This window comes from Sinocyclocheilus rhinocerous, unplaced genomic scaffold (assembly GCF_001515625.1).
Source record: "Sinocyclocheilus rhinocerous isolate Xijiao unplaced genomic scaffold, SAMN03320098_v1.1 scaffold689, whole genome shotgun sequence".
Lineage (NCBI taxonomy): Eukaryota > Metazoa > Chordata > Actinopteri > Cypriniformes > Cyprinidae > Sinocyclocheilus > Sinocyclocheilus rhinocerous.
In genome coordinates this window covers 305522-326949 of record NW_015652129.1, presented here as the reverse complement: position 1 = coordinate 326949, position 21428 = coordinate 305522, and the positions used below count along the sequence as shown (strand labels likewise).

General features: G+C 39.5%; 1 protein-coding gene across 1 annotated transcript in view; it reads right to left on the bottom strand.

Moving 5' to 3' along the window:
- Positions 1 to 274: 274 nt before the first annotated feature.
- LOC107713447 (rho GTPase-activating protein 32-like) overlaps positions 275 to 21428 on the bottom strand; it is a 39311-nt gene continuing 18157 nt past the window's right edge. Inside the window, exons 6-22 of the mRNA XM_016518934.1 lie at positions 16868 to 16954; positions 15448 to 15585; positions 14132 to 14224; positions 13519 to 13641; positions 13339 to 13416; positions 12770 to 12851; positions 12252 to 12401; positions 12039 to 12141; positions 10603 to 10747; positions 10423 to 10505; positions 9867 to 9974; positions 9635 to 9780; positions 9326 to 9527; positions 9080 to 9225; positions 7924 to 7998; positions 6998 to 7648; positions 275 to 3281 (exon numbers count right to left, since the gene is read on the bottom strand). Of these exons, the coding sequence (XP_016374420.1) occupies positions 1018 to 3281; positions 6998 to 7648; positions 7924 to 7998; positions 9080 to 9225; positions 9326 to 9527; positions 9635 to 9780; positions 9867 to 9974; positions 10423 to 10505; positions 10603 to 10747; positions 12039 to 12141; positions 12252 to 12401; positions 12770 to 12851; positions 13339 to 13416; positions 13519 to 13641; positions 14132 to 14224; positions 15448 to 15585; positions 16868 to 16954 (4674 nt within the window). The 3' untranslated portion in view covers positions 275 to 1017. The remainder of the gene's footprint in view (positions 3282 to 6997; positions 7649 to 7923; positions 7999 to 9079; positions 9226 to 9325; positions 9528 to 9634; positions 9781 to 9866; positions 9975 to 10422; positions 10506 to 10602; positions 10748 to 12038; positions 12142 to 12251; positions 12402 to 12769; positions 12852 to 13338; positions 13417 to 13518; positions 13642 to 14131; positions 14225 to 15447; positions 15586 to 16867; positions 16955 to 21428) is intronic.

Below are 21428 nucleotides of genomic sequence, written 5' to 3'. Positions count from 1 at the left end.
TTGGTATAACGACAAGACTGCCCAATAAACCTTAGAACAACAGTAGTCTAGACAATAAAAGAAAGCAATCTGTCTTCATATGCTTATGATTCTACAATTATTTGCCAGGCTTTTGTCAAAGAAGCAAAACATAATGGTCTGCGCACTGATTTGGCATTAGGTGCAACAAGGGTACATGTCATGATTTTGAATAAATAACTTTAATGAGAGTAAAGCAAAGTAAACATAAAAAAATGCACAAAATCAACTAAAATAGATAACAGTACATGCCTGTTAAAAACTAAAACAGCAGTTGATCAGAACAGCATGTATTCCATATGTAGCCATGTAATGATTACTGCCACTCAAATGAACGGTTTAGATGAAAGCTCACCCACATCTTTGACTCAATGAACATGATGAAATAAAATGAAAAAACATCATGTCTAAAGTGCCTGTTGTTACATAAAACAGAGACCAACTATAAAGTGCATGATTTAAAAATGCAGAGGGAAAATCTTCTCGGGGGGGGGGTTAGATTATGACCTTTCATAGTTATTCAGACCATATACACTGATGTCATTGACATATATAACTGTTTGATTCCACAGTCATGGTAATACATCAAAAACCATATACTCTTCACCCAAAAACACAAGGCAATGGCTCCTATATATTGCACCTATGATAAATTTTAAAAGCCTTTGTTAATTTTTCTCATATTTTTGCAACCTCTGACCTCTAGTAACAAAATGACACAACTAACACAACACACTTTAACAAATCAATTGGAGTAGCCATAATAACCAAATACCATATTCTGTGAGTGAATTTCCAAATTTACGCAGTGTCTACTTAAGTCGTTTGAACTGTAATATATAGAGTATGCAGTGCATACAGTGAAAGACACCCTTCAGTGAACAAATAAAGCATCTTTTTAAATATTATATTATCTGAATAACAATAGAAAACCACTGCCCTGCAGAGATCATATATTTCTGGTTAATTTATTTTAGTTATTTATTTATTAAAAGTCTGTTATTCGGCATAAATCTGCATCTCGGGTCTGAGCTCTGTCTGATGAAAACCTGTGTGGCCCACAGCTGTGGTGTACAGTCTGTTACTATGAAGTGGCATGCAGCCGTAGTTTGGGAAAACACCAGATCTAGCTCGGCTGGCCTTAGGGACTTTTGGATGTATGGATACATAGCTTTCGGAATAGTCCGAGTGAGATGGCACATACATACTACGAGTTCTTGTCCTGCTTTGGGAGGAGAACGACAGTTGATCCCGCTCAAGAGTCATTTTTGCTTGACCAGATGGATGGCGTGTTTTGACACTCTGCGATCTCTTAGACCTCTGAGGGTCCCTGCTTATTGCACAAATGTACTGGTAGTCTTTTTTAGAGTTGCTGAGAGTCTTATACATCAACCTGTCCTGGTTGCGGTTTGCAAGACTGAAACTATCGCTGGACCCGGTGTGTTTGAAGTCAGGGCAGCTGTATTCCTTATGTAGGGTCAGGTTACGTGGCAGTGCTGCGGACTCAAGCCAGTGTTGAGGATAGTTGTGCATGGATCGACTCTGCTTCATTATAAAAGCTGATTTGGCTCCCTGCCCACCGCCATGCCTGTCTGACTTTGAGGGCACAGGCATACCAGGCTCAGAAAGTGGGTGCTCTGGGGAGTAATGTGACACCATGGTCACCCTGTACTTCCCATCAGCCCCTTCAGTTGAAATCAGCATCTCCTTCCCAGAGTTTGACCTGCTCCTAGTGTGCATCGTTTCTTGGCACTGGTGGTCGCCTCTTACAAGATGGGGCTGGGACACAACTGGACCCAACGGCCTTCCTTTGGCTGCGTTTTCCTGCCTAATAGACTGACTGAAATGTCGATCAGATAAACCAGAATTAAAAGCCTCGTAGAGAGAAGGGTTCTTCATTCTTGGCTGGAGACCGGCATCTCTGGTCATGAAATCAGACTCGTTGTTCACCGGGAGGTTGCGTAGAGGCTTGTGGTAGTTCTCGGTACTATCCATCACCTTTGATGAGCGAGAAGGCAGTTTGCTTAGTGTGTAAGAGAGAGTGTATCCATGACTGTTCTCTCGGTATTGATTGTATCGAGCCTCTGAATAGGGGTTGTACCTGTACCGAACCTTCCCATCTTCAAAGTAAGGTCGCACTTGCTGGATGTCCGTTGGTGGTGGTTTTTGGTAAGGTTTGCTCTGGCTGCCTTGACGCTGGAGGAAGAAAAACTTGTCCTCTGGTGGAGTATGCACTGAACGCACCCTGCGAATAGTGGGGTAGACGGAGGCTCCATCCAATGGCGGATACCTTGGTCCTCCATGTTTATAGAGACCCACTGAGTAGTCTTCCCGTTGACCTTTATATTTAATGGACTGGTGCAGGGATCGTGGCGCAAGGGTATTGCAGTAGTTTCTTGAGAGAACTCTGGGATGGGGACGGCCATCATCAGGCTGATAATAAGGGGTGCTTTGCCCAACTGGACTTGACCATTGCTGGGTATAAGCAGACCTTTGGTCTCTGGGTTTGTACTGATACACCACACTCGCTGGAGTGCTTGAAGCTTGTGGAAGAACTTCGTGCACCGAGGCAGGAATGGACGTTTCTGCCAATATGGCTCGAAAGCTGGCAGCATTAGCAGCCTGCTTGTTGTGCAGCGCTTCAATGGCTGAATGCCTATCCAAGGAATAGAATCTCTCTGAAGGAGTTGGCTGTAAACTTCCACGTACCTCCATCTCCGCATCAAGGCTTGATCCACCTCCATCTGTACCAACTCCAACATGGCGGATGTTATCTCTCATCGTTGTGTGGCTCTCCGAAGCCCGCTGAATCGCTGGATCTCTGCGAGGAGAGAAATCCAGAGAGGGCACATGGGTGCACTGGCCACCAGCTGGTGCATCACAGCCATCAGAGAAGCTGAGTCCGCTCTCACTGCCATGGCAGGCGCAGGTGCTGCGTAGGCTGCCGGCATCGGTGTGGCTCTCAGTAGACATGGTGCTTGATGGATCTGGGAAGGTCCTGCTAGACACATACCGTTCCTCTCTATCAGAGGACGTCTGTAGAGGAGGAGGAAATTGAAGTGTGAAGAGTGGGTTCTGATGATGAACTGGAGAAATAGGTGTGGGAGGTTCAGAGCTCCCACGTTTGCCGAGTCGAGTGGCCTGTTGGGCAGATTCAGCTAGTGCTAGAGCTAGCATACGAGCAGCACTCTTTACAGCAGGCTGGGGAGTTATGAGAGACACAGACCTCACCAACCCAGGCGTGCATTCAAATGTCACCGCACCTAGATGAAGAAAAACAAGCCAAAATACTTTTAAACAGAGGAACACGGAGCTAAAATACAACTTAAAATTGTGGTTAAATGCTAGCTTGGTTAACTTTCTGTTTTTTTCTTTAAAATATCCTGTGCTAAATACCCTATGCCAACATACTCCTTTAGGTAAAATACTAGCTTAGCTAACATTGTTAGTTTTATCTCATTTACATTATTAACTGTCTCTATCCCAGCATATTCCTTTAGGGAAAATGCTAGCTTAGCTAACATTAGCCGCGTTTCCATTACCCTTCAAATTGCACAAACTGAAATTGCAAATTGCAAATATACTTAATGGAAACACGGCAATTTCGCAAAAGTTTCGCAAAAAAATACAGTCACATAAGGTTGTTTTTCAGGCAATTTGAAAGAGGAATATATCGCAAAACTGCAATGGTAATAGATTTTTCCGCATTTGGTCACCTGGCATACGTAAAAGTCACATGATCATTCTTTAATGTACTATAACCTCCAAGAAACACCTCATACGTGGATGCTCTCAAGAATAAAGGGCTTTCCTTGCCATTAATGCTTGGATAACCCCTTATTTACATTGCACACGTCTGTGGTGCATTACGGCTCCGACACAGTCACTCTACCAGCTGCGCCGCGGCACGTTTCAGAAACATCCCAGAAGCAACTCTCCACGCTGCTTCACTAAAAATGCACGCATACGTCTCCTTTGATTAAAAATAATAGCTAGTGCGGTGTCTGCAATATACTTCAACCTACCAACATCCGTCACCATGACTTATCGCAAGAGGAAAAAAATTACGTTTTAGTAATTAACATCAGTTAATGGAATCGTCGTCAATTCGCAATAGGTTTTTATTGACATTTATAAAATATCGCAAAAGTTTTGCACAAATTTGTAATGGCAACCTGGCTATTGTTAGAATGTTTTCTCTTGCAAACATTCCTAACCAGGGGTATTCATACCCTTAAGCTGGCTCCGGGGAGAAGTTTTGATTTTGTTTTGTTAAACTAATATAACAAAAAGTAAAACATTGTGAAAAATATTAGGGCTGTAAAACTATTTGAAGCTCTTAATCATTTATTTTCTTTTGTAATTAACAGCTTAACACATTCAGTTACTGTTTTAAGGAGAGTAAACAAAATAATGAGTGTAAGTGTTGGGTTTAGCATTTTTTTGTGGATGACACTTGTAGTGGAACATATTGATAATTTTATTACATGTATGAATACAAGAATGGTGCTGACCCGAGTCTGCTCTTCTGTGCTCCTTGACTTCTGTCGACCTACTTTCTGCTTTGAAAAAGCTTGCAGAATACTGATGGCCTTCACCACCTTTTGTGGACACACTGGGCTTTTTCACGAGGGACATAATGTCAGAAGGGCAGGACACAGTACTACTCTTTGCCACTGAGCTCTTTGCAGTGCTCTCATGGCCAGTCTTAGAGGTGCCCAGTTCCAGGAGGCTCCATCCAATGGCGGATACCTTGGTCCTCTATGTTTATGAAGACCGACTGAGGAGTAGTCTTCCCGTTGACCCTTATATTTAATGGACTGGTGCAGGGATCGTGGCGCAAGGGTATTGCAGTAGTTTCTTGAGAGAACTCTGGGATGGGGACGGCCATCATCAGGCTGATAATAAGGGGTGCTTTGCCCAACTGGACTTGACCATTGCTGGGTATAAGCAGACCTTTGGTCTCTGGGTTTGTACTGATACACCACACTCGCTGGAGTGCTTGAAGCTTGTGGAAGAACTTCGTGCACCGAGGCAGGAATGGACGTTTCTGCCAATATGGCTCGAAAGCTGGCAGCATTAGCAGCCTGCTTGTTGTGCAGCGCTTCAATGGCTGAATGCCTATCCAAGGAATAGAATCTCTCTGAAGGAGTTGGCTGTAAACTTCCACGTACCTCCATCTCCGCATCAAGGCTTGATCCACCTCCATCTGTACCAACTCCAACATGGCGGATGTTATCTCTCATCGTTGTGTGGCTCTCCGAAGCCCGCTGAATCGCTGGATCTCTGCGAGGAGAGAAATCCAGAGAGGGCACATGGGTGCACTGGCCACCAGCTGGTGCATCACAGCCATCAGAGAAGCTGAGTCCGCTCTCACTGCCATGGCAGGCGCAGGTGCTGCGTAGGCTGCCGGCATCGGTGTGGCTCTCAGTAGACATGGTGCTTGATGGATCTGGGAAGGTCCTGCTAGACACATACCGTTCCTCTCTATCAGAGGACGTCTGTAGAGGAGGAGGAAATTGAAGTGTGAAGAGTGGGTTCTGATGATGAACTGGAGAAATAGGTGTGGGAGGTTCAGAGCTCCCACGTTTGCCGAGTCGAGTGGCCTGTTGGGCAGATTCAGCTAGTGCTAGAGCTAGCATACGAGCAGCACTCTTTACAGCAGGCTGGGGAGTTATGAGAGACACAGACCTCACCAACCCAGGCGTGCATTCAAATGTCACCGCACCTAGATGAAGAAAAACAAGCCAAAATACTTTTAAACAGAGGAACACGGAGCTAAAATACAACTTAAAATTGTGGTTAAATGCTAGCTTGGTTAACTTTCTGTTTTTTTCTTTAAAATATCCTGTGCTAAATACCCTATGCCAACATACTCCTTTAGGTAAAATACTAGCTTAGCTAACATTGTTAGTTTTATCTCATTTACATTATTAACTGTCTCTATCCCAGCATATTCCTTTAGGGAAAATGCTAGCTTAGCTAACATTAGCCGCGTTTCCATTACCCTTCAAATTGCACAAACTGAAATTGCAAATTGCAAATATACTTAATGGAAACACGGCAATTTCGCAAAAGTTTCGCAAAAAAATACAGTCACATAAGGTTGTTTTTCAGGCAATTTGAAAGAGGAATATATCGCAAAACTGCAATGGTAATAGATTTTTCCGCATTTGGTCACCTGGCATACGTAAAAGTCACATGATCATTCTTTAATGTACTATAACCTCCAAGAAACACCTCATACGTGGATGCTCTCAAGAATAAAGGGCTTTCCTTGCCATTAATGCTTGGATAACCCCTTATTTACATTGCACACGTCTGTGGTGCATTACGGCTCCGACACAGTCACTCTACCAGCTGCGCCGCGGCACGTTTCAGAAACATCCCAGAAGCAACTCTCCACGCTGCTTCACTAAAAATGCACGCATACGTCTCCTTTGATTAAAAATAATAGCTAGTGCGGTGTCTGCAATATACTTCAACCTACCAACATCCGTCACCATGACTTATCGCAAGAGGAAAAAAATTACGTTTTAGTAATTAACATCAGTTAATGGAATCGTCGTCAATTCGCAATAGGTTTTTATTGACATTTATAAAATATCGCAAAAGTTTTGCACAAATTTGTAATGGCAACCTGGCTATTGTTAGAATGTTTTCTCTTGCAAACATTCCTAACCAGGGGTATTCATACCCTTAAGCTGGCTCCGGGGAGAAGTTTTGATTTTGTTTTGTTAAACTAATATAACAAAAAGTAAAACATTGTGAAAAATATTAGGGCTGTAAAACTATTTGAAGCTCTTAATCATTTATTTTCTTTTGTAATTAACAGCTTAACACATTCAGTTACTGTTTTAAGGAGAGTAAACAAAATAATGAGTGTAAGTGTTGGGTTTAGCATTTTTTTGTGGATGACACTTGTAGTGGAACATATTGATAATTTTATTACATGTATGAATACAAGAATGGTGCTGACCCGAGTCTGCTCTTCTGTGCTCCTTGACTTCTGTCGACCTACTTTCTGCTTTGAAAAAGCTTGCAGAATACTGATGGCCTTCACCACCTTTTGTGGACACACTGGGCTTTTTCACGAGGGACATAATGTCAGAAGGGCAGGACACAGTACTACTCTTTGCCACTGAGCTCTTTGCAGTGCTCTCATGGCCAGTCTTAGAGGTGCCCAGTTCCAGATTATTTAAGGTGACTGGCACTTCAAAGGGTTTGTGATTTGCATCTTCAGAGCGCAGTGGGATAAGATCAGGTGGCTGGGAGGGACTTGTGACTTTGTCTGAAGTCACCAACTCTGTATGGCTGCCCCCTGCCTTCTTGCGACTGCCTCTTTTCTTACTTTCAGGTACAGTGGGATCAACCAGCTGTGTGGACTGAAAGGCCAATGGGTCTATGTCTAAGGAGGCTATGCCTATATACTCAGCATCTGCTGCAGGGTGAGGTGGAGATATAAGAGCTGGCACACAAGAGGAAGAGGAAACAGTGCCCTTCTTGTGGTCTTTGAGACTGGAGCGAGAGTCTCCAGTCAATCTGCTGTCCAGCAGCTCCTCATTGAAAGAGATTGATAAAGCATCACTGGTGGAGAGCGGTCGACATGGACGATATATATTTGATCCACCTGAGACAAAACATCAGAGATCAGTCTATGGATGAGTAACAAATGTAAAACAGCTTGCATTTAAATTGTATTAAAGGTTCTGTGACGTTGCCTTTTCTCCTAAATCACGCATAACAATAGTATGTAAGCAAAAACGGAGACACATTAAGTCACAGAAACAGATGTGATATCTCAGGAAGCATACCTCAGTGTTATGTGGCAGTAGAGAGTGGTATAAAAAAGGCTTATAACACATTTAAGTATGGAAATGGAAAAAAGCGAAACATGATTTTTACCCTCAAAGTTATGTGAAGAGGACAGAGATTCTTCACTTTTAGCAGATCGTAGTGTTCCACTGTCTCCTCTTCCACCTATCAAGTAAGCCAGAGTTTCACAACTTTTTTTTTTTAGGTAATTAATACTTTTATTCAGCAAGGGTGCATTAAGATACTCAAAAGTAACAGTTAAAACTTTTATATTCCTACAAAAGGTTTCTATTTAAAATAAAATGCTGTTCTTTTGAACTTTCTATTCATCAAAGAATCGGGAAAAATATATTTCATAATATTAAAGGGATAGTTCACCCAAAAATGAAAATTCTGTCATTAATTACTCACCCTCATGTCGTTCCAAACGCATAAGACCTTCGTTCATCTTCGGAAAACAAATGATGATATTTTTTATTAAATCTGAGAGCTTTCTGACCATCCATAGAGAGCAACACAACTGAAATGTTCGTAAAAACAGTCCATGTGACATCAGTGGTTCGAGCGTAATTTTACAAAGCTATGAGAATACTTTGATGTGATTTGGAGGAGAAGAATTGTTGAATAAAATCATTATTTTTGTTTTCTTTGCGCATAAAAAGTATTCTCGTAGCTTTGTAAAATTACCGTTGAACCCCTGATGTCACATGGACTATTTAAACGATGACCTTACTACGTTTCTGTGCCTTGAACATTTCAATTACATTGCTGTCTATGGAGGGTCAGAAATTGCTCGGATTTCATCCAAAACATCTTAATTTGTGTTCCGAAGACGAACAAAAGTCTTACGGGTTTGGAACGACATGAAGGTAAGTAATTAATGACAGAATTTTTGGGTGAACTATCCCTTTAAGCAGAACAACTGTTTTCAACATTGAAGAAATGCTAATTGAAGACCAAATCAGCATATAAGAATGATTTCTGAAGGATCATGTGACACTGAAGACCAGAGTAATGATGCTGAAAATTCTACTTTTCCATCACAGGAATAAATTATATTTCACATTATTATACAATTATAAAAAACAGTTTAGAAAATAGCTCTTTCTAATGAACAGTTCCCTCATTGCATTTTGAGCATTGCGTATAGTGTGAAAATCATGACTAAAATGCCCTCTAGGTTAGGCAGCTCACTAGGATTTGTAACAAATACAGGTTGATATTAAAAGGAGAGTCGAAGCTGTACCTGGAAGGGGAGTGGTTTTCATCTCATTGGGTTCACTGGGATGACGGTGAAGTTTGGGCTTGGCAGTAGCGGAGGACTTTCCCATATTAAAGAAGGAAAACAAGTTTCCCACAGGAGACTTCTTCGCCTTGGTTGAGCCTTTTTTCCTACATTTACCAGCAACAGTAACCAGTTACTACTTCACATTTGCATTTTTTCTAAATTATGAAAATATCACAATACTAAAACCTGTACAAACTGACAGACCTCTCAGAAGGGAAGTCGATGACGGTGTGGAACTTGCCCTGCAGGGCTGCAGGCCCCTCTCCCACATCAATATACTTGCTGTCCGGAGACACAGGAGAGATGAGCTGGGCTTGAGTCCGGGCCTGGGCTTCCTCTAGAGAAAGCAGCTTGGTGGATGGAGAGCTCACGAGTAGAGACTTGGGTCGAGATAAAGTAGTGTGGCCTGTGGATTCAGGATAGAGTTATGAGCTCATTTAAGATCCTCATTAGTAGAGTTTAATCTAAAAATCAATTCTGGTGGGAGGAGAATTGCAGAGGCTCATTTCTCACCTGTGCTGTGGCGGATCAGAGTGCTGAGTTTGGGACTGAACAGAACGTCGACGTGATTAAGGATGAACTCTACAACAACCGACTGAACACGCACTTCCATGAAAGCAGAGGTGCCGCTGAAACACGCCGACTCAATCTGTTTAGACCTGCAACAATTGAGGAACAAGGAATGAATGCATCATTTTTGACACAAATCGCATCTTTACAGACAATTTTACCAAAACAAAGTTACCTGAGAAGATTTGGAGCCCAGACAATTGCAAGATTTTTGTAGTGCATGTTGGTGACGGCACTATATGTTCCCATACGGGATAAATGTCTCATGAGGAACTCGAGAGTCCTGGAAACAAAGAATAAAAACAAAGATTTCGTTTCATGTATTAATGGCACACTTCACCCAAAGATAAAAATGTCATCTTTTACTCTCCCTCGTGTCGTTCTAAATCTTTATGACTGTATTTTTTTTGTGGAAGAACATTTTTGTCCAAAACAAATCACTGGTTTCCATTGACTTTGTACTGACAAAAATATCGTTCTTCAAAATATCTTCTGTGCTCCACAGAAAAATGAAAGTCAAATAGGTTGAAATTAAATGAGTAAGTTAATGAAGACAGAACTTCCATTTTTGGGTAAACCATCACTTTAAATCTACACAGAAACACATATTTACATTATTTGTCACATATTAACCCAACACCAAGAGCACAAAAGAATTATGAAATCATCTGATGAAGAGAAAACTGTGCTTCTCTTTTTCATCAGTAGAGGATGCTGTGCGCTCATCAAACCTGTAGTGTGGTGGAGGCAGCTGCTGTATGACATCATGGACTTTGACCAGCCTTTCCTCATCAGTGGCTGCTGATACAGCATCCTAGGAAAATATGCCAAAGCATCACCTCTGTTCCGATACTGGTACTACACAGTTACAGAACATTAGTGTGTCTGTGTAGAAGTGGTTCGATGCTTACTGAAAATTTCTCATATAGCTGGTAGGTCAGCAGTGGGTTGGGCAGCTCCCGGAAGTAGAGTTTGCACAGTGATCCCACTGAATTAATGTCCTGGACGTAGTTGTCCTTAGTGAGATCTGGAACATGCTCCGAGTCAAACTCGTGCCTAGAGACACAAGAGGGTAATGCCGGGGTGTCAAACTCAGTTCCAGGAGGGCCGCAGCCCTGCAGAGTTTCTTTCCAACACACAAACAAGTGCATGTGGTATTAACAGACGAACTACGCTCATATTTATAATTCTAAACAATCAGTAAGCGACAGGTGCTAGGAAACGCTGTTTTGTACTCATTTATTGACGAGTCGGCTGCGGTGCGGCCAACTGAATGCGCTGCTTCTCTGCCACTCACTGCGCTCACTTTCTCCGGGAAAGTCAGACCTCGCGAAAGCACTGGCGAAACCTTCCAACTTAACCATAGCCAAGGTTTTTCCAAAAAAGTTGATAGGTTGTCAGTATGAATATTCTATGGAAAAAAGCCGCTAAAAGGGTCTGAAAGTTGCTAAATCTAGTGCTAAAGTTGCGCTCGTGTGTGTGAGACGCGGGAGCTGATGGCAGGGGGCGGTGGATATTTGTGGCGGTCAATGTGAATATTGTGGATGAGTTCTTCTGTGTCATCACGTTCTATTAGTTCTACAGCTTTAGTTTCAGAACTTTCAGGCTTAGTAACACATACAGCAGTTCCCTCACCACAGTGCAACAGTGAAAAGAGACCCCTTTCAAACAGTGTCGCGTTCCGAATGTTGTTTAAGCGACACTTAACATTAAAAAATTAATATCATAACAAAAATAAACACCGGTATACCGCCCAGCACTACCATGTAGTTTTCAAATAAGCCTGAAGGACTTGATTAGTTGGATCAGGTGTGTTTAATTAGGGTTGAATCTAAACTCTGCAGGGCTGTGGCCCTCCAGGAACTGAGTTTGACACCCCTGGGGTAATGCATTTTCTTTAGACTGATAATTTTATATCTATATTCGACTCAATAAATTAAATTAAAGTAAAAAATGTATCATGGTTTCCACAAAAATATTAAGCACAACTGTTTTCAACATTGATAATAATAAGAAATGTTTCTCGAGCAGCAAATCAGCATATTATAATGATTTCTGAAGGATCATGTGACACTGAAGACTGGAGTAATGATGCTGAAATTTCTGCTAAATAAATTAGATTTTAAAATATATTAAGTCAGAAATTAGTTATTTTAAATTACAATAATATGTCAATATTAAATGCAATATAAAATAAAAATTAAATGTAATATTAAATATTTTCAAATAAATGCAGCCTTGGTGAACATAACACACTTGCACTTTTTATACCGACCCCAAACCTTTGAACAGTAGTGTATTTTAATTTCTATGAATTTTCCAGGCATGAAAAACAAATAAACCTCACCTCAGTTTCTGAATGTTAGACGAAATCCCAGATAAGCGGTAAATTCCGTCCACAACTCCATGTCTCTCAATGAACTCAGTGCAGCTTCTGATGACCTGTGGAACTGTTGGAGCAACACATTAAATCTGCACTTTAAATATGAATTACACAATTACATTTCAATGAAATATTTAGATGCAATAAACATCCTCTAATGTCTCTCTCTCCTCTCACCATCATGGCCCGAGTTAAGCAAATGCTCTCCGAGGTCACAGCCGAACACTCTCTCTTTCAGGATACCTCGTTGTTTCAGCTTCTGCTTGGTGGGACGCGACTTCATGAACGTGCGCAGAAATGTGATCAGCTTGCCATGCTTCTTAGACACTACAGAAAATGAAAATAACAAAGCTTTTAAATCAATGCTGCCAGCTAGTAACAAACTGTACCTCTAAATATGCTAAGGCTGACTTAAAATTTCATTTGAAATTGAATAAATTATGTACCTATAACAGAAAACTGCTATAGAGGAACAATTTTTTCTTCTGCCTTCAAATCTGTCTTAGTATTATAAAAATAAAAATGTGTAATGTTTAAATACGTTTTATTTAAGTACACTGATCACTTGATGAGTTAATAATATACCTGAATGAAGTAATGAAATAATAATCAAGTGTCATCACTTTAATTGATGAAATGTAGGGTGTTATAATTATACTAAATTTTTACACTAAAATAAAAAAAAAAGTGTGTACCTGGTTTGGCCAAAGAGTTGGTCACATTTGAGGGGATTTTCTCACTAATGAGTTCCACACATTCAGAAGGAAAAAATCCCACCTGTGAATGAAAAAATAATACACTGAATAAAACTAAATGCTTCATAGCTCACTTCATTTCAACAAGGGCAAAATTATCATAATTAGGCCTACTCTTTAAACCGTCTAAAATCTCTTAAAGACACAGCTGTGAATAAGTCTGTGAATCCCTCTGTACATACGTTTTACAGTTTTGCTGCAGCACAATATGAATAGATTATTTATAGTCCTGCATATCAGTAGCAATTACTTTACGACACATTTATCACCACTAAAATTCCTCCATTATCAGCAATAGAAAAATATGACTGTAATTAGTCGATGTTTTGACTCAGATGTGACATAAAAGCTGCAAAAACAAGTTTCAGATGTATAGCAAAGTGATGACAATTTTCCAACACACACAGGCTTTTTCATGAAACTTAATAAAAGCGGAATTAAATTAAATATTAAATATTAAATGAAAAATAAAATAAAAAAAGAAAGAAAACACAGCATGCTACACCCACTTGAAATCCATGTTTGCCCCTCCACCAGCCAGTGTCTTCTTTAGGAGGCATTTCAATCACTGATACTATGTCTCCAACCTTTTGAAGAGAAATTATGCTTCAGTTACTAATACCAAATCCAAAAATATTATGCAACAAAATTTTAAAAATGTATATATATATATATATATATATATACACCTCAAAAGAGAGTTCATCTGCTGCTTGGGCGATGTAGCGCTTTATGACATGGGCCGCAGCTACAGCGGGAACATTAATAGAGGATTCGTCATGAACCAGCAGGTGATTCCCTTTGTTATCAATCTAGGAGAGTGAAGAAAGACGAATCAAATATATGAACACATGCATATAATCAGCAACCAATAAAACATCGCCTTGTGTAATGATTTCATATTTGCTTTTACGATGACGCGAAAGGTGCAACATCAGTGTGAAACACACATAATATGCTGGGAAAGAGCAAGCTCATGCGACTGAGCACGTTGAGACAAGTAAAGTCAGGTGTCTCTTATCCTTGTTAATGACTAACTACATATAAAAAATGGGTGTGAACTGTTGTTTTATACACTAAGTCTGAAGTCTGTCCTAAAATGGGATTGTGTTTTATGAGACACTGTGAGCAATTTACTGTTGTTAAAGCAAAGGTGTTAAACACACCTCTTTTGTTAAACACACCGTGCCACGGTCAATTCGCTGCCAATCGCATCTCTATTTAAGAGGCAGGATTTGGGCAGGCAGCCACAGGAAGCATTCAGGTGTAGTGTAGGTTAAAAATCAGGAGTGACATTAATACCTCCATCCATGTGAGTGCTGGCCCACAGTTGATCTTGTTATCAGCGATGGTTGAAAGACGGGAAATATATGCAGTAAGCATCTGGGAAAGTGTCTGTGGAGAAAGAACAGAAACCGAGCAGGGATAATAAACAAAGAGACAATTTTCAACACTCTCATTGTGCTCCCTTTGAGATATAAGCCTTTGATCCAACACAATAGCTTTGTTCTAAAGCCTAGCGGGTGGCCTTGTTGTCTGCTATCCACAGCTATCTACTGTACCTTCATCAGTTAGGGAGCATCCTAACTGAAATGACCCTCAAAACACTGATTTAATCTGATCTACATGGGCAGCAACACGGTGTGTCACATAAATAGATCTCTGTACAGGAAGCATATGTGTGAGTTTGATGTTAGCATGTTGCTAAGCTAACTACACAATACTCTAATAGACCTTATGTAGCTCCACCCCTTTTCTGTTTTCTGTCTTCCAGTTTGTATTTCCACAGTGTGAAGGTAAGATTTTACAAATTTATGAATGAATTCCGGTCTACTGCTATTTGTTATGACATCTTCTTCAAACATTACGATGCTCATGATAACTTAATAATAAGTAAATCCACTTCACCAGCTAATTACTCTTCAACAGCGATGCTATAGAAATATATAGAACTTCTGCAATATATACACAATATATACACAACACACAAATATTGCAGGAGGTGGGCTCCAGAAGTAAAAATTACATTTATTTTCTTCATAGGGAAAGTGATTTTTGACAATAATCAGACAAACCTACTGTGAGCTATGAAGTTGTTAATCGATGGTATATGCTTTTGTTGAAGCCATCAGCCTGCATTATTTCAATCATGTTTAACAACGCATGGTGGAAAAACTACATTACCCATGATTCTGCAAAGAAATCTCCACCAATCAGAGAATCTAAACAAGCAAACTGCACCAAATGAACTCCCATGAAGTGTTGCAAATGATGTGAGTGAGTACTACTTAATAGTTGTGCATATATGCATGTTTTGCTTTAAATCAAAGTTTGTATTGTTGCAGTCATGGCTTCTAACTCTTTAAGGAAGACTTTTTAAAATTTCCTGTGAGAAAAATACTTCCGGAACCAAATAGTGGTTGGGCAGTGTTGCGCTCTATTGAGAAAATAGTGATTTTGTTAATTAGATTGAACTTTTTAACAATATGTTTTCAGTATTGAATGAATTGCATAAGCATTTCCATTTTCGGCCACCATTTTGAATTTTCACTGCACTGGGATTGCCTTCACCAAGGATACATGTAGACAGTCAATATATGTGTGTGTCGTGAACCAACCTCGGGTTTGTCCTTCAGGCTGTCTAATCGGGGCAGCTCAGGAAGCTGAGAGAATCTTCTATCATAGATACAGAGGTGGAGATGCTTGTCAAGGACACGAAACTCTTCGTATGAACGCCTCACTGTCCACTTACGACCCTAAGGCACATGAAAAGCAATGAGAGTGAATTTAGGAAGAACAGCCATTCTGAATAAAGAAGAGAGAGTTAGACTGACAGTCAAATCTCCTTGAGAAAACATTGGAAATGTGACCTTTTCAAATAATAATAATATTAATAATTCATAATTATGGCATGTCATATGGTTTTCACAATTTTCGGCTTTCAATTTTTTTGCAAGAAACTAATTCAGCAAGGACTCACTAAATTGGTCAAAAGTGACAGTAAAGGCATTGTTAAAGACATTGTATTGTTACAAAATATTTCAAATAAATGCTGTTCTTTTGACCTTCATAAATGAATCCTGAAAAAAATGTATTACAAAAAACATTAAGCAGTGCAACTAGTCAAAGTTTGTCAACAATGATAATAGTAAGAAATGTTTCTTAAGGCAGCAAATCAGCATATCAGAATGATTTCTGATGTGACACTGAAGACTGGAGCAATGATGCTGAAAATTCAGCTCTGCCATCGCTGTAATAAATTACATTTTAAAATATATTGAAATAGAAATCATTATTTAATTAGAAATACAAGAATTTTCTGTTCTTTGTCAGATATAATTGTAATATTTCATGGTTTTTCTATGCATTTTTGCTTCAATATGTAAACAATATTTATTTGGATATGTCCACTGTCGTCTCAGTGGTAGCCTATAGCTGAATCATAATCTTTCTTTTGGTTTATACATTTCTATTATTGCATGGTAGCATCATAACACCCAGGGTTTGGTTAAGGAGGCTGAATTCAGTAGCTTATATGTCTGTGGTTTGTAGATTTCATACTACTGTAAAACAATGAGATTTGCTCCAGTGGTGGAACAAACGGTTCAGAAACAGCAGAGCGGGACTCTTTTTAAATCCGGCCTTTGAATTTAAATTTGAGAGGTTCTGTGGACGAGTGTAAAACCCTCCCAGAGCCCCATTGTTTTTTAGTAAGAAATGCAGGACCAAGAGTATTTATATTTTCAGCTTTGTCTTCATCTTGGCCTCAAAATCCTCTTTTAAAATCCTGTCTTTTCCTAAACCCGGACACATTCCATGAAACAGATAAATTGCTGTGCAAACTGCATGCGGTTGGCCAGCCTGTTTGATCTGAAGCTCTTAAAAGGTCTTTTTATAACTTCACCATTTTTCCTAGGCTTAGCTTTCGCTCTGTTGCCATAACAAATCAGTGATCCTGGGATGATATTTCTTCTGCTCTGTCACACAGAAAGGGCTACAGAGGTTCTATGTGAACATTTCTCTGTGAAACAAGCTTACCTGGCAACAGATCTGGACCAGATACACTGACTCCTTTGAGTCCAGGCCATTGTGTGTGAGGTCGTTCTGATCCTCAGATAAAGACAGCTGTGGAGAGACACAGAAAGCAAGTCTGAATTTTCAGTATCCTTTCATTCTCCTACTAATATACTCCTATAATATATTCAACAACAAATAAACAATATAATGTCAAAGGGAGACAATAAAAGCAAAAAATATTGTTACATACAAATCACAATAACGCAAACCACACATCACAGTGCTCTATGTGGCACCAAAAGTTTAAAATTGCAAAATTGTGCATGGCTTTTTAAAATAAAAAGTAACCAAAATATTATCATGGCTATAAAATGATAATTTCCGCTTATTCTCTGTTCACGTTTGTTTATTAATGCTGATCTAATGTTGACTTAATATCTGAACATTTAAGCAACACAATAGAATCAAACAGCATCAAAACACAGCTAAATATTTTATAAAAGGCATCTTGGGTTTCGAATTATAAATAATAGATATTTCTTAAAATGTAGTTTAAAAAAAGCATTGTGACATTTCATGCATCAGTGACTTCATACATCTATTAAAAATCACCTCAAGACTAGTTGGTCATTGCAAAAAGAAGAGTAATTTAGTTTAGCAACATTTATATGTTATATATACAAAATTCAAATATTAATTTTCAATCAAAAGTTTTAAAATATTTGTTGGGCAACTGTATAATGGCATTTAAACGTAAATAAAAAGAAAATCTGATATGAAAAAAAAAGTCTCCAGAGAGAGAATGAGAGAAATACAGACACACTCCTGCTGCTGGAAATGCAGTTGTAGCACAGCTCAAACATGACAATGGATTTTTAAAGGCTGCAAAAACAGCAGGCCCTGATGACTGACACACAGACAACAAGACATCTTCACACGGCTGCAGGTACACCACCCCTCAAAAGTGTCTGATTCTTTCTGGATTCACAAAGCCAACACATCAAGGAAAATTCCCAAAACACTAGTGTAGCAGTTCCAGTGCAACTTTATAAAGGACTTTGCTAAGAAGTTTCCACAGCTGCTGGCTGAGCCCAACATTATACGATCCTCCTCTATAAAACATCACAACATCTACTTGTCCCTGCAAATGTAAGCCAACCCATGAGCCTAAAAACTGATGTGATTCAGGGGATTCGATATGCAAATTAAATATCCAGTAAGGCAAACTCCTTTGTAGTGTCTCCTGTAATTTACTTCTCTGCATCATCTCAGTAATGCAGACTCCCCATGCATCATTCAACACACACACATCAGCCTCCACATCAAAGACAAGAACTGCATCCCTTTAACTGATAGAAAATGCTGAGCCACTTCAAAGATGCATTAAACAAATGAAAGCATTGATTATTTATAGATAAAACTAACAGAAACTTACACAAGCTTTAATGACCTACTTAAGCACTGCAGTTCAGTAGAGTAATACAAACTGCAGGATAAGCAGCACTTGACTTACAGTAGATCTGTCAACATCTTTCACCCAAGCACAAATTACTTGGACACAAGTCCATTAAAATAATGTAAACATTAATATATTTCTACATCCTAATACATCTGCTTGAATTAAAAAAAATTTGGATCGACAAAACTGGTTGCGAAACACAAAAATGGCAAAACAATAATTTTTAAATACATTTTCTGTTTTGTTTTCCAGTAGAAATAACAAAAAAATAAATAAAATAAAATAAATAATTAAAAACCTTAAAGTAAATGTAATTGAAATGCAAAACTGTGAAAAATATTAAGGCTTATTTTCAGAGATGATATCTTAAATTTAGTTCATTTTTGTTGTAAAACTAAATGTGACAAAATCTAGTGAATCAAACTTGTCAATGAGGTAAGAAAAAATAAACGTAATATGTGACCCTGGACCACAAAACCAGTCATAAGGGTCAATTTTTCGAAACTGAGATTTATACATCATCTGAAAGCTAATACACCCCAGCGACTTAAGACTGGTTTTGTGCTCCAGGGTCACATATGATGACATAAAAATAAAAAACTTATTTTAAAATCTGGGGGAAAAAAGTCTCTTACACAATTTCTAAAGTACTGCAGGGAAAAAGACAAATATTGCAACTACAGAACATCACACAAAATATGTCATGCAGTGTAGTATACATACATTTTTTGTATGTTTTTAACACTACACTGTATGGCAGCAGAACCCCATTAACAAAGCAGCCAACCATTTCCATTTCCTCAAAGAGGGTATAATTATTCCTCTCCTAATGAAATAGGATGGATACTCACTGATACGCCGTCTGTCTCATCTTATCGGCACGCTCAGGCCCATTCTGACAGATCCAACCCGATAGTTCCCTATAGTCTCGCACCTGAGCCTTTCCTTATTCAGCCTCTCTGCTGATGTTCTGCACGGCTGCTGCACGCAGACGCAGTAACCCGTCACACACACCCCCACAGACCAGCAGCCTGTGCTCAGTCAGCCCAGCTCATCAAAAACAAACAGCCTGATTCACAGCAGAATGAAAATCAGCAATGCGCTGCAGTCAAAACACATCCTGTCTGAGACACGGACATTTTCCAATCTTCATCTCCTGCAGTAGAGGGATGTGCATGATGCTGTGTCTAATTACAACTGAGGAAGAGGACAAATATAGAAATGGAGCCCCCCCCTCGCTCCACCATCTTAACCCCTCCCTGCGCTGGATGTTGGTCCTCCCTCTGAATCCATGCAGAGCAGAGCTGCACTCTCAGATACCGACCTCAGAACAGGAGGACATGTGCATCGATCTCTGATGTTGTTTGGAGTTTAGTGCAGCAGTTTTTAAAGTGGTTGTGGGATTTTAACATCAGGCATCCAATGGTGACAATTTATTACCAAAATTGCTTATTTTACAAAAGTAAACTAAAAACATCCATAAAATCAAACACTAACATTATTATTAGTGACATTTGCGAAGCACCGAATTGTGCAGTTTATTGAGGAGAGGTGTGCTATGCCTTTTAAAAGCAATCGGGTGTACGATGCTCGCACAGCGGGTGAAAAATTGGGCAAAAAATTCCCATAGACTTAACATTGGACCGAAATTATTTTACATCATATCTCTGCATCAGAATGTTGTAGAGATTTGGGGGTGGGCTCATTTCACTCGGCCTAGCAAGCAGACAATAAATGGTGACATTTCAACTTCCTAGTCATGCCCTAGCAACCAGTTACAGCACCTTAGCAACCAGCCCATAGACTTCCATTAAAAATGTGAGAGGTATATCTGTGGAACAGAACATCGTAGAGACAAGTAGGTGGCCTCTTTTGACTTGTGGCATGGGGGTTGGTTTATATCATTGTTACGGTCTGCGACCTTTTGTGGTGTAGGTATGTTATTTCTTTTTGTCTCTTCTATGTTCTCACTCTCATGCTCTTAGGTACCGCCTTCCTTGGATTCTATTGGCTATCTGTGCTGTCATTCATCATTAGTTAATTATGACAAAACCTTTCCTTTGCCAATCGCGCTCTCGTCCGAGAGGTTTAAAAGGAGAACGTCAGCGGGAAGAAGGGAGTGACATTTTGTATTGCGACAAAACCTATATCTCTGCACCAGAACATAGTAGAGACTTGGCTCTTTTGACTCATGCTAGCAAACGGGACTTCCAATATGCTACACATGCTAGCAGTGAACAGTCACATGCTAACAGAGATTAGCTAAGTGTTAAAACATGCTAGAATTCCTACCTTATTGTTAAAACATAATTAAAAAAAGATCCTAGTGACTGCACAGTGCTGCGTATTACCACGTTAAGCAGCACAATTTTTTTTTCAGAAAATGTACATATCTAGTTATTATTAGTATTATTACTATTATTATTGTTATTATTATGCTTACTTAATAATTATACACAAAATTATTACAATTTCCAATATCATAGACCGATTTTTATATAGGCTCACTCTCTGATGATTTGTTGTTTAGAAAAAATGTATTTGATAACTCAATAATAAAAACATTTCAATTTCACATTTCCATTTCAACATTTCATTTCAATGACATTTAAAGACCCCATTAAATGATTGGACAACCACCAACCATCTTTTTCTTTTTTTGACATATTTCCTAAACAGGAAATTAAGATGGAACATACTGTATTAAAAAAAATGCCCTTTAAAAAAAAACATTCACATGGGGCTTCGGCGTCAACGCTTGACGGAGGGCATGTCTGAAGCTTGGAGCTGACGCGATCGTCATAGTGACAACAGCCAATTACACTGGACCGCAATTTGCTAGTGCCTGAGCTAGGCTATTTGAGGCGATCTGATTGGCTGATGCTTCCGTTGGCGCTTGAAAAGTTGGAGAAATTTTCAACTTCTGCCGCAAGCAACGCCAGTGAAGCGACGCCGACGGACCCACAATTCAGTTCGGCAACGCATGACATCACCCATTCAAAGTAGTGGTCGACCGATATATCGCCCAGGCCGATATATCGGCCGATATTCGGCATTTTTCAAATATCGGCATCGGCGGATACGTTTTTATGTTTGGCCGATGTGTTTGATGCGGGACTTTTA